General features: G+C 37.7%; 1 protein-coding gene across 1 annotated transcript in view; it reads right to left on the minus strand.

The window, feature by feature from the left end:
• Positions 1 to 2,020: 2,020 nt before the first annotated feature.
• Positions 2,021 to 18,483, minus strand: part of LOC139474900 (MFS-type transporter SLC18B1-like) — a 30,880-nt gene continuing 14,417 nt past the window's right edge. Inside the window, exons 3-14 of the mRNA XM_071258095.1 lie at positions 15,059 to 15,154; positions 13,732 to 13,805; positions 12,723 to 12,870; positions 10,918 to 10,986; positions 10,470 to 10,560; positions 8,868 to 9,004; positions 8,252 to 8,350; positions 7,067 to 7,161; positions 6,239 to 6,334; positions 5,457 to 5,531; positions 5,157 to 5,250; positions 2,021 to 3,609 (exon numbers count right to left, since the gene is read on the minus strand). Coding sequence (XP_071114196.1) covers positions 3,472 to 3,609; positions 5,157 to 5,250; positions 5,457 to 5,531; positions 6,239 to 6,334; positions 7,067 to 7,161; positions 8,252 to 8,350; positions 8,868 to 9,004; positions 10,470 to 10,560; positions 10,918 to 10,986; positions 12,723 to 12,870; positions 13,732 to 13,805; positions 15,059 to 15,154 — 1,212 coding nt within the window. The 3' untranslated portion in view covers positions 2,021 to 3,471. The remainder of the gene's footprint in view (positions 3,610 to 5,156; positions 5,251 to 5,456; positions 5,532 to 6,238; positions 6,335 to 7,066; positions 7,162 to 8,251; positions 8,351 to 8,867; positions 9,005 to 10,469; positions 10,561 to 10,917; positions 10,987 to 12,722; positions 12,871 to 13,731; positions 13,806 to 15,058; positions 15,155 to 18,483) is intronic.

Genomic DNA, 18,483 nt, shown 5'->3' on the forward strand with positions numbered 1-18,483 from the left:
CCTTGATAATAGAAGATGCAACATACAGCAACACCTAATACCCAAAGTCTTAGGACCATAACAAATACATAGAGTATATATCTAGAGTTGAGACAATAGGTGTGTGTTCAAGTATTTCCCCTAGAGTTGGAGACAATAGGTGTGTGTTCAAGTATTTCCCCTAGAGTTGGAGACAACAGGTGTGTGTTCAAGTATTTCCCCTAGAGTTGGAGACAATAGGTGTTTGTTCAAGTATTTCCCCTAGAGTTGGAGACAATAGGTGTGTGTTCAAGTATTTCCCCTAGAGTTGGAGACAACAGGTGTGTGTTCAAGTATTTCCCCTAGAGTTGGAGACAATAGGTGTGTTTTCAAGTATTTCCCCTAGAGTTGAGACAATGGGTGTGTGTTCAAGTATTTCCCCTAGAGTTGGAGACAACAGGTGTGTGTTCAAGTATTTCCCCTAGAGTTGGATACAACAGGTGTGTGTTCAAGTATTGCCCCTAGAGTTGAGACAATAGGTGTGTGTTCAAGTATTTCCCCTAGAGTTGAGACAATAGGTGTGTGTTCAAGTATTTCCCCTACAGTTGGAGACAACAGGTGTGTGTCCTAGTATTTCCCCTCCAGTTGGAGACAATAGGTGTGTTCAAGTATTTCCCCTCAAGGTGGAGACAACAGGTGTGTGTCCTAGTATTTCCCCTAGTGTTGGAGACAACAGGTGTGTGTTCAAGTATTTCCCCTAGGGTTGGAGACAACAGGTGTGTGTTCAAGTATTTCCCCTCGAGCTGGAGACAACAGGTGTGTGTCCTAGTATTTCCCCTCGAGTTGGAGACAATAGGTGTGTGTCCTAGTATTTCCCCTACAGTTGGAGACAACAGGTGTGTGTTCAAGTATTTCCCCTCGAGTTCAGCCAAACTATAACTCTATATTCCAGCCTAGTTTGGCAAGGGTGGAAACTTGACTTTTGTAGTCAGTTAACTCCCTTGCCTTGGGAAGATGGTTAAACGACTGTAATCACCCAACAGTCTCAACTCAATCAGGAACTTAACACAGCTGAGAAAGTTCTGCCTGGGACCAGTAAACACTTTTTCCATATATTGACTCCAACTCGCACTTTGTCAGGGTCTAATAACAAGAAATACAGAAGAATTCTGCTGGGACTGTAAAGTTGCATTGTCTTCAAAATCTGTCAAGGTAACAAGGGTTCATTTATCACAAATATCAGTACCAAGTCAGTCTGAGAGCCCTGTCCAAGTAAGTATTGGATTTCATGAATATTTTTAAAGATTCGGACACAAAAATTGTTTCAAAACATTCTCCGAGAGATAAACATGTCTCACACAACTATCATGGGATAACATTTATACTAGTTATCTTATAATAATTAGATCCACATCAAGTGCTTTTATGAGTTATCATGGTGTAATATTTATACATCATTTCATATAATTATAGTTTAGCAAGTAATATTTATCATCAGGTAAAATATATATATAAAATATCAGTAGTTTCAGTTATAGCTTTTTAGATAGATGCTAGCCTAAGGTAATGGGAGCGCATCTAGACATACTATTCAATACGACAGTGTTACGTCTACATAGTTTAATAGATTAGAAGCTTTTAAATAAATATCCTTTGTCTGGGAGATGGGATCTTGATACCTTAGGCTAGCATTTATCTAAAAGCTTCTAATCTATTAAACTATGTAGACGTAACACTGTCGTATTGAATAGTATGTCTAGATGCGCTCCCATTACCTTAGGCTAGCATCTATCTAAAAAGCTATAACTGAAACTACTGATATTTTATATATATATTTTACCTGATGATAAATATTACTTGCTAAACTATAATTATATGAAATGATGTATAAATATTACACCATGATAACTCATAAAAGCACTTGATGTGGATCTAATTATTATAAGATAACTAGTATAAATGTTATCCCATGATTTATACATCATGATAACTCATAAAAGCATTTGATGTGGATCTAATTATTATAAGATAACTAGTATAAATGTTATCCCATGATACAACACTCCCACATACACCACTTTTGTATCACAAAATAACATGAATGGATTGGCTTATTACCCATAGACAATCTATTTCAGTTATATGAATAATTCAATAAAATAAGATATCTGGAAAAAAACAATATTCTGAGTACATTTGGGCTGAATAAATATATAACAAACATATCTATTGTCTTTGTATATATATATCTTGAATTGTTACACACAAAAGAAATACTGTCTAGAAATGTGGTAGCCTATCAATGTATTCATATGCACATTTTGTGTGTGAAAAGGCTTAATCTAGAGGTGTCAAATGGAAATTTGATACTTCATTCTAACCAATCAGAATTCAGCATTCTTCAATGTTATGGTAGAAGAGTTATTTGACTTCTTTTTCAACTGCATCCTCAGCATCTTTGCATCGATAACTCTAGTATCCTCTTTTCAGTAGGTGTCCATGGTATCTTAGATACTTATCAAAATGAAATCAATGTCATATGTACAAAATTCCAAAAGTTTCTAAGGTTGTCTTAGGCATATGAAAATAAATAATGGTTGGTACTCAACTACTTTTATTCAGGTGTCTATATGAACATATCATCATGACCATGATATATTACCTCCAGCTCTAGGCCAGACAATTGTTAACTCTTGTTTGGCTAAAAATATATAATAGTTTTGGTTCTTAGGCACCGCCCGCATCATCATAAAGTTCATCACAGATTTCATTTTTATTTCCATTTTTCAACAAACAACAAAAATCCTTAAATATTCCAAGTCCAGCTGTAGTCAAATACTGTATTCAAGTATTCTACTCATCAAGGAATACATATATGTAGGGAGTATTTCGTTACACAACTGTTAATGTGTTCAATGGTTTCAACAACCAAAGAAAAAGAAAAAAAAAGAAAGAAAAAAGATACTGTCTGCCTGCACTATATTTTCATAAACCAGTGCCTTGAGAACCAATTCTATTACTTTTTTAAGCCTTTCACAGAAGTCTTAATTCTGATATGATGCTGCACCTAATAACATAAAGTTATATTTGCACAAAAAAACACACTTTTTTGGTTGACAGCTTACACCATTTTTGTTACCAATCCACGTTGTAAGATATGAACAAAATTAAATATAAAAATATCCTGCACATATTTAGTTTTTTATATAAAATTTGTTGCTATGGATGCAGTGTTAGTTTCATGGCAGTGGTGAAGAAGAAATTTGGACTCCTCAAAGTATAAGAAGTACTCATAAGATTTTCTTTTTCCTTTTCAAATTCACTGGGTCAGCTGATCAGTAAATCATTCAAAACAAATGTCTCGTCTAAAGTACCAGGGAAAAACAAAACATGTGGCTGAATTAAACTTGTTTTCAAATGAGATCAGTTTGGAGGCTATAATAAGGACAGACTCACAAATAATACAATAAATCAGTTGGTCTTGAGTTAAAAAATATGAAAACATGTTACATATCACGCTGAAGTTTCTTCCAATGACCCTTCTATGGGTGAAGATTCGTTAGACCCATCTATTACTGTGTAGTCACTTCTTTTGTCATCAACGCAACAACAAGGCTTCGTGCTGCATGTATATAGAGACACACTTATACCCTGCAACAAACATGGAAATCATGTCATATCCTACATTTGATGTATTATTAAGAATTGTTTGTTTGTTGTTTAACACCGCACTCAGCAATATTCAAGCTACATGACAGCGGTCTGTAAAATAATCAAGTCTGGGCCAGACAATCCAGTGATTGATATCATGAGCATTGATCCACTCAATTGGGATCGATGACATGCATCAACCAAGCCTGACCACCCGATCCTGTTAGTCGGCTTTTACAACAAGCATAGTCGCCTTTTACGGCAAGTAAGGGTTGCTGATGACCGATTCTACCCCGGAATCTTCACAGGTAAATGAGTGTGAGTGATTTGGGTTTAACGCCGCTTTTAACAGTATTTCAGTTATATCATGGCGTGTCAGCTTTATGTAGGAGGAAAGCCCGAAGTGATGCAGGTCTCAGACGTTTACCACGTCGGTGAAACCCACGAGAACGGGTATGGTGCTGACAAACCTAGAAACATAATTGGGGCGAACCAGGATTCGAACCCACAATCATAGGTTTCTGGTGTGCCCAAGGGACGCAACTCTGCACAGCGAATCGCGGCGCCTTTGACGACTGGGCTACCCGTGCCCCCCCACAGGTAAATGACTTCCATGGAGGTATAAATGTCAAAGCCTGTCTCCATAAATGTAAGATGCAGATGTTAGGTGTTGAGCATGTTGGTGAAACCCACCAGCATAGGTTTGGTGCTGACGAACTAAAGGTTCAGAGTCAAAGACGTCATATGATGACCGAAGAATTAGGCAGATGCATAGTCATGCTTTAAACTGGGTCACATTGCAAACGTCTTTGATGTCAGCCAAAGTATGATCAGCAGGACATGGAATAAATACCAGATGACAGCATTCCACCTTACAGTGAGAAGACAGGTTTCTCCTGATTGCAGAAAGATGTCATCACTTCGTGGCTGCCATAAAACTCAGAAATGACCTGCGGAATGCCAGTGGTGCTAACGATTCTACTCAGTGCATAATCATCTCTTGCTGCCAACTATTGCCTGCATGGAGTGGCCGGCCCGGTTACCAGACCTCAACCCTATCAGACACATGTTGAACAAGCTGCAGACTGCCCTCTCAGGACATCCTGTCCTTCCGGCAACTCTACAGGAACTTTGCAATGCTCTTACTGAAGAGTGGAACAACCAACCAGAAACCTATTGGGAGCATGAGACATAGCATGTGGCAGGCTGTGATTGCATCACATAGATCATATACGAGCTACTTAGAGTGTGATGTTTTTTAACAATGAATTTTTTTCGTGATTTTTTTAGGCTTCAGTTTTGCTCAGAAACTCTCATTTTGATGGGTGATCTGACTGATTATTGGTCACATGTTGTTTGTTGGCGTTGTGTGGCACATGATAATGGACTTTTGTTCATTAAACATGTCTCCATGCAATATTGTCTTTGGCTATTTCAACAGATGCACACAATTTGATGTATTACCTTTTAAGAAGGTGATCCTTAGCAAACTTTGAGTAGTATATACAGCACAGTGTGCTCTACAAGGTAACTGTCTAAATACTTACAGCTAGTAGAAACAATGCAGCTACTAATGTGGCTGCCCAGTCAAAACCAAAGTGTTCCTTTAACACTCCACCAAGTGTGGGGCCTATGAACGTCCTGTAATACAACAATGGAAGTTACAACAAGAGAAATAGGCTCACCTGAAATGTTTCCTGCAGCATTTGACAAAAAGGGAAAACTAGAATAAGCCAGCACAAATAAGACATTATGTTGCTGACACAGTACATTAAGATATTTTCTTCCCTAACTGCCTAAGTTATGGAAATTTATCAATATGTTACTTATATTATTATAACACTCACCCCAAACAGTACGCTGAATTGAAAAGGCCTGAGACGAGGCCATAAGTGTCTATATTTTCTTTAAATCCAAGTTTCCTGAAAAAATATGCAAACGTAAAATTTCATCATTAAACTGAAACCACAAAGAATTCTGTCCCCTATATCTGCGACAAGAAGTAACAGCTTATAATCCCGATAACAGCTGATCTACTAACTTGGCACACAGAAGGAGGAGGTTATAACCCCAATAACAGCTGATCTACTTACTGAGCACCCAGGAGGAGGTTATAACCCAAATAACATCTCATCTACTTACTTGGCACCTAGAAGGAGGTTATAACACCAATAACATCTCATCTACCTACTTGGCACCTAGAAGGTTATAACCCCAATAACAGCTGATCTACTAACTTGGCACCCAGAAGGAGGTCATAACCCCAATAACAGCTGATCTACTTACTTGGCACCCAGATGGAGGTTATAACCCCAATAACTGCTGATCTATTTACTTGGTACCCAGAAGGAGGTTATAACCCCAATAACAGCTGATCTACTTACTTGGTACCCAGAAGGAGGTTATAACCCCAATTACAGCTGATCTACTAACTTGGTACCCAGAAGGAGGTCATAACCCCAATAACAGCTGATCTACTTACTTGGTACCCAGATAGAGGTTATAACCCCAGTAACTGCTGATCTATTTACTTGGTACCCAGAAGGAGGTTATAACCCTAATAACTGCTGATCTACTTACTTGGTACCCAGAAGGAGGTTATAACCCTAATAACAGCTGATCTACTTACTTGGCACCAATGAGGAGGCAGTTGATGGTAGGTATGAGAGCACAGCCAATAAACAGCCCCACCATCACCAAGCTGATCACAACCAGCCACAACTCACTGAGGAGAAATAAGCACATGTGTAGAAACATCATACAAATAAGGGAGAAACTTTGCTTGAACATGTTTAACTTTGATACAAATAAAAGAAACAAAAGTTGATCCCCCTCTTCCTTACCAACTGTTCATGTTATTATTTCATGCTAAGGCCTTTTGGTTAAAACTAGTTATAAAATTCAATGTAGGTGGTCAAAACTCCTTTTCCTCACATTTCAACTTCCAGATTTAATTTACTAGTTTTAACATGGAAAGATATAGAAAAATAACTGATTGTTAGAATAAAGATTTTTTTACATATTATTTTCTTATGAATAGCGGTGATAAAATCTCATGTTTTTGTATTTCACTGTAAAACTGAGTCATCCAAAATATAGGCTGTCAAAAGTCACATGGTTTTTTTCCGTAGATAAGAACAAGTTCATAAACCATGTGATAGTATTTGATGAAAATATTTGTGAAATAATAGTTAATATAGCAGATTAAGGAATATGAAGTGTTTCAACCTCAGTATTCTGCTCGGGAAGGGGCGGTCGGGTAGCCTAGTGGTTAAAGCATTCGCTCGTCACGCCGAAGACCCAGGTTCGATTCCCGACATGGGTACAATGTGTGAAGCCCATTTCTGGTGACCCCCGCCGTGATATTGCTGGAATATTGCTAAAAGCGGCGTAAAACCATACTCACTCACTCACTCACTCTGCTCGGGAAGCTGAAGGACATGCTCTGTGTACTCACAATGGCAGGAAGGGCAGCAGAGGACAGGGCCCCATCAGGAGGAAGGCGATGCAGGACATGAAGTTCCCAATGATCATCAGAGACTTGATTTGACCCTGGCATCACACAAGTACAGGTGCTGTTAGTTGGCTACCCACAAAGGTGACTGCGCCACAAGCTCAGTATCAACATTATGGACAAGCATGGACTTTGTTCTTTTCCCATAACACCATAGAGGATATTTAATTTTAGTGTTTGTATTGCCTGCCACAAATACATTAAAGGGGGAACTATTCCCATAACACTATAGGGGAACTTTTCCCTAACACTATAGGGGGAACTTTTACCATAACACTATAGGGGAACTTTTCCCTAACGCTATAGGGGGAACTTTTACCATAACACTATAGGGGGAACTTTTCCCTATCACTATAGGGGGAACTTTTCCCATAACACTATAGGGGGAACTTTTCCCTAACACTATAGGGGGAACTTTTCCCTAACACTATAGGGGGAACTTTTCCCTATCACTATAGGGGGAATTTTTCCCTTACAAAATAGGGAGAACTTTTCCCTTACCACATAGGGGGAACTTTTCCCATAACACTATAGGGGAACTTTTCCCTAACACTATAGGGGGAAACTTTTACCATAACACTATAGGGGGAACTTTTCCCTAACGCTATAGGGGGGACTTTTACCATAACGCTATAGGGGGAACTTTTCCCTGTCACTATAGGGGGAACTTTCCCTAACACTATAGGGGGAACCTTTCCCTATCACTATAGGGGGAACTTTTCCCTAACACTATAGGGGGAACTCTTCCCTTACCACATAGGGGGAACTTTTCCCTAACGCTGTAAGGGAACTTTCCCGATTAAACCATAGGGCGATAATTTTTCATAACCTATAGAGGGTACATTTCCCATAACACTATAAGGCATACATTTCCTACAACACAATCGTTTAACGTCTTTTGGTACGATGCGACCGGGGACCGAACCCCTTACATTTTGCTAATCCAGGCAGATGTTCGACCACAGGGGCGGTCCCAAGCTGAATGCTGCTGACAGACAAGAGACCATTTCTGGTAGAATCAGGGACTTGAACCCATGACCAGCAGGTCTTGGAACAACTAAGAGATGCAACTCGGCATAGTGAAGTATGTCCCTGGGCCTTGTCAGTGTGGGTGGTGAGCAGTGTTACCTTGGAGTCTCCGACCCACCCCCAGATGGGGGCTGTGAAGCCATATACTGCTGGAGCCGCCAGGAAGATGAAGCCGACGATGAGAGTACTGAGCCCGAACTACAACAGACCAAAGACTGCACTCAGAAAATGTGGATTATATAAAAAAACAGAACAGTTGAAAAATATTTTTTTAAAATGATTTCATCTGATTTCATTGTTTGATTGTTGTTAAATGCCTCTCTCAGCAATATTCCACCTATATGATGATGGTCTGTAAATAATCAAGACTGGGCAGCTCAATCCAGTGATTGATATCATGCACATCGATCTCTGCAATTGGGATACTATAACATGCATCAACCAAGTCAGCAGGTCTGACCACCCAATCGCGTTATTCGCCTCGTATGAAATATATGATCCATAGAAAATCCATAGAGTACAAACAGAAATTATGAAATTAATGCTTCACCACGTAAATGCGAGTACCTGTTTAAAATCAATATTGAATTAATTAATGTGAAAACAGATGACAACACAAGGACTGTGGACACAGAATGCCATACCGCAAACTTAACTCCCCTAATGATGTTCACACGGTACGGCATTGAGATCCGGGTACATGGGCTGTACTCACCTCCTTGAGATGGTCCGCCAGAGTGGGGTCCAGGAACCCCAGGGAGAAGGATCCACAGAATATAGAGAAGCATGTGACCCACACCTCCAGACTCTTCAGGAGGGTGAACACAGAGCCCTTGTAAGGCTTGCGCACCTCTGCAACGAGTGTGGGAGTATTACAATCATGTAGAATATCATATTTAAGGGGAAATATTGATAAAATATGTGGCTTCTGAACCAGACAATCCAGTGATTGATGTCATGTGCAACATTTCATCAAGATGACATGCTGTAAACAAAGTCTCCTTTATGTCGCCTCTTACAACCAGTCCGGGCTGCCGGGGACATATATTTTAACCCGGACCTCTAGCCTGATCAAATTTTCAAACATAACAAGCATGATATACTCATATGCCCCGCCAATATGACATGTCCGTTTGTATGCAAGGCAAGAAATATTGTACGTTTTTCATGATCTTCTGTTGAAACGGGCACGACTGCCATTTTCAGTCTAAGTCAAAGTTGTTGCTATGGAAACTTGAAAAATATTTTTTTCAAAAATCCTATTCTATAAAAAAGCACCAGTTTACCACAAGACTCATCTATGTGCCAAGTTTGGTTAAGAACCTCTCATGGTTTTTGAGTCCTTCTCTGGAAACGAAACATGACGGACAGATGGACAGCACCCATTCCTATAATAAATACTCAATACATCCTGTTCTTCCAATGCATGAGTCATTTATTACTACAGCTTATGAACAATTATATATGTCACAATATATGAAACCGCAAAAGTGTCACCTCCACCATGAGAAGACCAAGTCATCTAAGACCCCCAACAACGTAAGTCTGGTTCTCTATGCATATAACTTGACTGTACAATGGAAAATACCGAAATGCTTGATTGACATACTTAAAATAATGTTGTTATACTCTTTGTAGGGAATTGTGATATAATAAAAATGTTTGTTTTTTTGTTTTGTGTTCTGGTGAGTCTATTTTCGTGTCTGTACAGCCAATGTCTGCCCCTCAAAGTATGAAAAGAAAATAGAATTGAAATAAAACATTGCATTTGAAAAGTTTAAATACAGATACAAATTACGACAGGTGAAGTGAGTTAGTGGATTTCATTTTTAGCAATATTCCTGTCATATCACAGCACTGAACACCAAGAATGGGCTTCACACATTGTAAACCTGTTGGGATTTGAACCTGGGGCCTCTGCATGACAAGCCAACACTTGAACCACTGGGCTATGTACTACCCTGTATGAATAGTGCGTGCGTGAGTATGGTTTTATGTCGTTTTTAGCACTATTCCAGCAATATCACGGCGGGGGACACCAGAAATGGGCTTCACGCATTGTACCCATGTCGGGAATCGAACCCGGGTTTTCGGCGTGACGAGCGAACGCTTTAACCACTAGGCTACCCGACCGCCCCCTGTATGAATAGTGGAATGAGAGGACAGACTTATGACAATGGTACGACACTGTCATAACAATGGTACAAAAATGGTATGTCAACACTATGACAATGGTACAACAATGGTATAACATTGGTATAACATTGGTATGACAATGGTATGACAATAGTATGACAGCTACAATGACTGTTCCCACCGTTGTTCGATGGCATGATGAAGTACGACGTGACGCCACACGCCAGACTAACGCAACCCAGCGTCCAGAATGGCAGACCATAGCCTCCCAGCTGAAAGTAAATAAATAAAAATACTTTAAAATGTTTATTAATATTTGTAACGGCTGTAACGATTCACTGAAGTTTTGCTCTATCACATACACTGTCATTTGGGGATCCTGGCACTGAATAATTAGTGAGCAAGCGGACGAGATGACAGGCGGGCCAGTGAGTAACAGCTATGAGGTTACATCATGGCATGTCAGGTCAACATGGAAGTAAGGGCTATAGAGTGATGCGGGCTGTAGATGTTTACAGTAAAACAAAGCTATAACCAACTCCTCAGTATTATGGCCTAGTATATATAGGTGGAATATTGCTTTGTTTGGCATCAAACAAAACAGAACCACCACCATGAAAACCACTCACCTCGTACAGAGCGCCCCCTATTGGAGGTCCGACCATGAGGCCCAGCCCGCTGAACGTTTCCAAGGTGCCCTGAAACAACATGGAATAAGAACATGGAATAAGAACATGGAATAACAACAAGGAATAACAACACAAAAAAACAACAAGAAATAAGTGGAATAACAACATGAAATAACAACATGGAATAACAACACGGAATAACAACAAGGAATAACAACATGGAATAACAACATGGATTAACAACAGGGAATAACAACAGGGAATAACAACATGGAATAACAACAAGGAATAACAACATGGAATAACAACATGGAATAACAACATGGAATAACAACATGGAATAACAACATGGAATAACAACATGGAATAACAACATGGAATAACAACAGGGAATAACAACATGGAATAACAACATGGAATAACAACATGGAATAACAACATGGAATAACAACAGGGAATAACAACAAGGAATAACAACATGGAATAACAACAAGGAATAACAACAGGGAATAACAACAGGGAATAACAACATGGAATAACAACAAGGAATAACAACATGGAATAACAACAGGGAATAACAACATGGATTAACAACAAGGAATAACAACAAGGAATAACAACATGGAATAACAACATGGAATAACAACAGGGAATAACAACATGGAATAACAACATGGAATAACAACATGGAATAACAACAAGGAATAACAACATGGAATAACAACAAGGAATAACAACAGGGAATAACAACAGGGAATAACAACATGGAATAACAACAAGGAATAACAACATGGAATAACAACAGGGAATAACAACATGGATTAACAACAAGGAATAACAACAAGGAATAACAACATGGAATAACAACAAGGAATAACAACATGGAATAACAACATGGAATAACAACATGGAATAACAACATGGAATAACAACAGGGAATAACAACAGGGAATAACAACAAGGAATAACAACAGGGAATAACAACAAGGAATAACAACATGGAATAACAACAAGGAATAACAACAGGGAATAACAACAGGGAATAACAACAGGGAATAACAACATGGATTAACAACAGGGAATAACAACAGGGAATAACAACAAGGAATAACAACAGGGAATAACAACATGGATTAACAACAAGGAATAACAACATGGAATAACAACAGGGAATAACAACATGGAATAACAACAAGGAATAACAACATGGAATAACAACAAGGAATAACAACATGGATTAAAAACAGGGAATAACAACATGGATTAAAAACAGGGAATAACAACAGGGAATAACAACAAGGAATAACAACATGGATTAACAACAGGGAATAACAACATGGATTAAAAACAGGGAATAACAACAGGGAATAACAACAAGGAATAACAACATGGATTAACAACAGGGAATAACAACAAGGAATAACAACATGGAATAACAACATGGAATAACAACAGGGAATAACAACAAGGAATAACAACATGGATTAACAACAGGGATTAACAACAGGGAATAACAACAAGGAATAACAACATGGAATAACAACAGGGAATAACAACAGGGAATAACAACATGGAATAACAACAAGGAATAACAACACAAAAAAACCAACAAGGAATAAGTGGAATAACAACAAGGAATAACAATCCAAAATAACAACAAGGAATACTTCCATAACTTCTATAAACGCAAACACTTTTGAAGTCAGTTCTTAAAACTTCTATCATGTTAAGAATGACATTATATGTTGAAGACAGTTTGTTCCTGTGCCTGCGCCTGTAAATGGTAACCATGGTAACATACTCACAAACACGGTGGTCACATGGTCAGGAAATGAGTTGGCCACTATTGCGAAACTAGCTGTGATAAATGCTGAACAACCCAGGGCTTCCACAGATCGACACAAGAAGCACATGACGATGAAGATGGTGCCTGATGGAGATCGATCTAATAACCTGCAACATATACCCATCACATAGAGTATTTGTCAACTGAGCAGTAATAATAAGTGCTTGAATTACAGGTTTGGAATGAGTCACTCAATATATTATTATAGAAACATTTGAAGCTATGACAACTTTTCTTCACCATTAGATATATAGAATGCAATGTTAACTGGTCATTAAAGCACATCGTTGACTTTTATTGTGAAAAGTCTCTCACATGGAGTGACCGGAACAAATATATTTCAAAGAAACACTGCCAGGAGGTGAAAGGACAACTGTTTCAGATCACAGTCTTAAAACCATAGTGTCACTGGGTCAGACTAAAAGAAGTTTTAGAATATGTTTGTTTGTTGTTTAATGCTGCACTCCAGCTATATGACAGCGGTATGTAAATAATTAAACCTGGACCAGACAATTCTGTGATTAATGTCATGAGCATCGATCAACGCCATTGGGATACAATGACATGCATCAACTAAGTCAAACAATCCTGTAAGTCCACTCTTACGACAAGCATAGTCGTCTTTTAAGGCAAGCATAGGTTGCTGAAAACTTATTCTAACCCTGACCTTCACAGGTATTTAGAATAAATCTTCAGCAGCCCAGGCTGCCGTAAGAGGCAACTAACAGGATCAGGTTGTTGGACTGGTTGACTTGGTTGATGAATGTCATCATATCCTATTTGCATAGATTGAAACTTATGATGTCACACAGCTGGCATATTGCTGAGTGTAACATTAAACAAACAAACAAAATCACAAAAACAATGGTGGTGTCACCTTGTCAAACTAAATATAAACCTTTAAAAGTTGTCTCCCCTTGGGAAACTGGCTTTTATTTTGTGTTTGGTTTGTAAAAACAACAACATACCCAAAAAGAACAGAGCATACTCCACACACAAATACTCCAGATATGAACACAAATTTAGGTCCTAATCTTGTTAACTGAAAAAAAAAAAATATACAAAAAACAATTAAAGCATGGACATGCAATGGTGAAAATGTTTGGGTTTTTCACACAGTGGTCACACTCAAAATATATAATTTGTTTTTAATTTGTAGATGCATCAAAACACTACTACACATAACGATACCCAAATTGTCTTCATCCACAGTAAGTAAATGTCATTTCTTAATCAGAAAAGGTGACAATCGAGATTTGTTTTAGATTGAAAATACCACAACCTAGTAAACAAAGTACAGACAAAATAATTTTTGACAAAAATGAAAGACATCACTTTCAGATACAGGTAGCAAGTTTGCAAGATGTAACTCAAATCATCATCCGCCTTATCGTCAGGCATTACAGAAACACAAAAACAGATGGAAAGTTCTATTTCCTATTTCCTCATGAGGTATAACTTAACATTAACTTCTTCTGAGTAGTATACATATATATATGAATCAACCATGCAATGTGAAAATTATAAATAATTGCAACAAAAGTTGCATTTCATCATTGATGTCCCAGCTACTGGGTTATACAACTCAGAGTTATTTCCCTTTGACCAGTAATGCTTCTAAAATGTAAACACAGCACATGTATTGTCAATGTACTTCCCAAAGAACATGTACATGCCATGACACACCATGTTGTCACATCAACTAATGACAATAAAAGTATCATATTGATTTACATGTATAATCTATTGAATTGTAGGTAGTCTCTTCCCCACATTACAAATGAAATTATTTTGGTGATTAATGACAAATATATAAAACTTTCTCCCGGAGATCCCTGTTTATAAATAACAAGGTCACCAGGCGGCTATTGTTTCCATTTGTCTTTCATTAGTGAGAAAATTAAATCACACTTGTTATGCAAGGAAAAATGACACATTCATTGGAATCAGGAAAATCATGACATTCATAGAATAAACCGCTCAAATACCTAAAATTATTGATAGCCCTGGAAAAAATCATTCGTATTACCCACGTGATGATGAGAAAAAATGATAAGACTTTCATATCCAAGTAAAATTACTTTAATGGGTGAGAGTTAATCCTTGTTGAATTTCTTTTAAAAATAGTACAAATATTATTACATGAATGTTGTACAGTTTTAAACACTTATCGTTTATTTGAGATCACCCTGCATTCTAAATAAAATCCAAATATCCGTTATGTGAATTTTAGAACCAAACACTAGCTGTCAGGAATATATGATCATGAAGATACCGGAGCAATGCAACACTTACAAATGTCCCAAATATTGGCGATGATACAAATATGACAAATTCAAAGCAGCCGAAAATGAGTCCAACAACTGTTTGAGATGCCCCCTTGGCCTGGGCCTGCAAGAAAAAAACATGGCAAACATCACATACAGCGTCAGAGAGGCGGGAGAACTACTGCAAATACTCAATCCTGATAAGCTAGGAGGACTGATTTTTTTGTATATCTTAGTTGACTTCAGAAATTCTAGTTGCAGTAGTAGGCAGATTGGTGTGGAAATAATAGCAGAAAAGACATTTCCGATTATTTTTTACTCCCCATATCTGCATATCTAGAAATGTGTGCATGTCTTGCATTTTCATATATTCTTTGTACATTTTTTGTGTGGTGGAATGAAAAAATAGTTCTGTTTAGATTTCGCTTTCCCCTTTTTGGCTGTTGACTGATCTGTAAACCAATGAAATAAAAAGTATTGCCTTGGAAAATTTTAAACTATATCAGCATATGTAAATTGAAGAAAAACTAAACCACTTCTATCATTGCAACAAACTTGAGTAAAAATAAAATAATGTAATGTTTTGAACTAGCAAATTTATTTGTAATTTTTGATGTTAGCTAGGTTTTGTTTTTTTGTGAAAAAGTAAAAAAACAATAAACACTCCTTTTTCAACTAATCTCATTAAAATCAGACCTTAATTCTCGTCACCGCTATACAAAGATCTGAAGACATCCCATTTGGGGTCATGCCAGAACGACCTTTCATCCGACCAATCAGTGCGGGCTTACCAGATTATGAAAGTGACAGACGGATTGAGATTTCTAATCATGCAATCTTGAAAACTTTAACATGGGGTATTCCGAACGATAGTTACGGGTTTAACGACTGAATCCTTACATTCTAGACCATCTATTAGCCATTCCAGAATGTTTTTTTGTTCAGGTTTCAAATTTGTAATCGTGAATTTGTCAAAATATGTTTCGAAGCGTAGTTGCCAATTTGAAATTAGTGCCGTAAAGCACGAGAAAGCTGCCTTCTGATTGGTCATTCCATTGGTCGGTCAAAGTTTGTGCAAGGTCGGTCTGACGTGACCCGTAATGGGATGTCCTCAGATCTTTGTTTAGCGGTAGCGAGAACTAAGATCTGATTTTAATGAGATTGAATACACATCCATCCTCAAGTGTGCGCTGTCACTTTTTGACACAAAAGGAGGTTTCTCAGTCTTTCCTTTCTTTTCTCAAGTCTTGACAAGTTTTTAAGGCAATACAATAGCAGTGTCATCAAGAACTATGTTGACCAATGAAGATCCGAGGTAGAACAGGTCTTCAGCAACCCATGCTTGCCGTAAAAGGTGACCATGCTTGCCGTAAGAGGCAACTAACGGGATCAGGTGGTCAGACCGCCATCATTTAGCTGCAATATTGCTGAGTGTGGCGTAAAACATCAAAACACCCACACCCCAGAACTGTGAATGGGTGATTCTGTTACAGTCAGCGAGGGTTGTTCTTTATTGTAGCAGTCATAAATAGTCCTGCAATAGTCCAAGGCCTGTAAACATCTGACACTATACCGATCAAAACAAGGGGTTGATATGATGGGCAATGTCCAATGCTCTCAGGCATGATGACACAATGTAACCAATTCACAGCTTGACCAACCAGTCCTTCTTAGTAATCTCTTAATGCTCTTTATGCTACTGTCGAACCTATTCGACAGGCGCATAGTCGAAGGACACCCCAAATGAAACTTGCAGTAACTGTTTAACGAAATAGGCTTTGCATATCATTTAAGTGACGTGTCAGACGCATAAATGCTCAGCTCGAAAAATATAAAAACTTTCAATAGTTTAATTACCTCAATAAGAAAGCAATGGAGTAAAGAAAGTATCGGGCAAATGTCTTGGCACACAACTACCAGAAACTGCCATCGTTAACTTTTGGCCATTCATGTTGAGCAGTATGCAGTTCCATATTTTCTAGATAATTTTATCATTTTCACATTCAATCCCAATTTTTTGTAGCCTAATGAAAAGAAAACACGAGAGTTGGTTCATTTCTAAAAATTAGCAACTATTGTTATAATTATATTCCAGTATTTTCCAAATGTATGATGATACGTATTCATAAAAATTTCATATCATAGTATACTGGTTATACCACACACTTCTAAGCATTACAGAACATTTGGAGAAGAAATGGCTGAGCTCTGGCCACATATAGCTTTTCTAGTATAGTTGGCACGGCAGCCATATTGAATCAGATTCTAACCTCTTGAAATAATTTACATTCTAGGAACAAGCATTTGAAGTTTCAACTTCATTGATCAGGTGGTTTCTTCATGTTTACAGAGCGGGAAAATGCATTTTGTGAGAATTTATGGACATAGTCAAAATGCACCAAGGTGAAAAAAAAGATTTTGAAAGAAAGTAGCAATAGGTAATTTCAACTTCCTATATGGTTGCAAAGTGCAAAGGTGAAACAAAGGTCACAGTAGCTAATATTGCCTAAACAGAACATATGTGTTCAGCTCCACTACAAACTACACATATACCAAATTTCATTTTTTTTGTAATGACAAAATATTTTTTTTCAACAAGGTTGAACATTGGATTTGAACCTCTTGAACAAATGCAAGTGTCATGGTGATGTTTCAGCTTTACTGAGGAGGCGATGTTTGCAATGAAAGGCAATGCATTTAAACAAAATTTAAGAACAAGGTTCAAAGTGCAAAGGTCAAATAAAGGCCAAAATATACAACATCAAGAAAAACAGAACATATGTGTTAGGCCCCATTCTGAACATTTACCAAATTTCATAAAGCTTTGGACAAAAATGGCTAAGTAACAAATAGTTTTCTTTCATGTCTGCGGACGTGATATTTACAGTAAGAGGAAATGCATTTTGAGAGAAATTACGGGCATGGTCAAATTCAGGCATCATCATTGATGGGAACAAACATGTGAATTTAACTTCTTGTGTATGGTTTTAATAAGACCTGAACTGTGTCAATTTTCTAAGCACTCTGGGTACTTATTTATGAGATTACAGGGCATATGGTATCAGAAAATTATGTAATAATCTCATCAATATCCAAATAGTTATTACCGATATCTGTAAAAACCATGTAAAAAACCAACATGGTGAGCAGTGATGTGATCATCAACACATGGGTTGTAATGACCCACCAAACTATCAATACATCGCAATTGTCCACAGCAATATAGCAATATAGCCATGTTAATTAAACATCAACACCAATGTCACACTTTCCTATTAATTGTTTCGGCAAATGTAATAAAATTTAAAAAAACCCACTGTTTATCATATAATATCAGTTTGATTCAAAATTCACCTTGCTTGAAGAGACACATGGGTATCTATTCAGAATATATTTATTTTAAATCAGAAGCACTTTCCTTACAGGTTTCTAGACAATGTGCAGTAACTAGGA

The sequence above is a fragment of the Haliotis cracherodii genome, unplaced genomic scaffold (assembly GCF_022045235.1).
Source record: "Haliotis cracherodii isolate W230 unplaced genomic scaffold, xgHalCrac1.p SCAF_1, whole genome shotgun sequence".
NCBI classification, from domain to species: Eukaryota; Metazoa; Mollusca; class Gastropoda; order Lepetellida; family Haliotidae; genus Haliotis; species Haliotis cracherodii.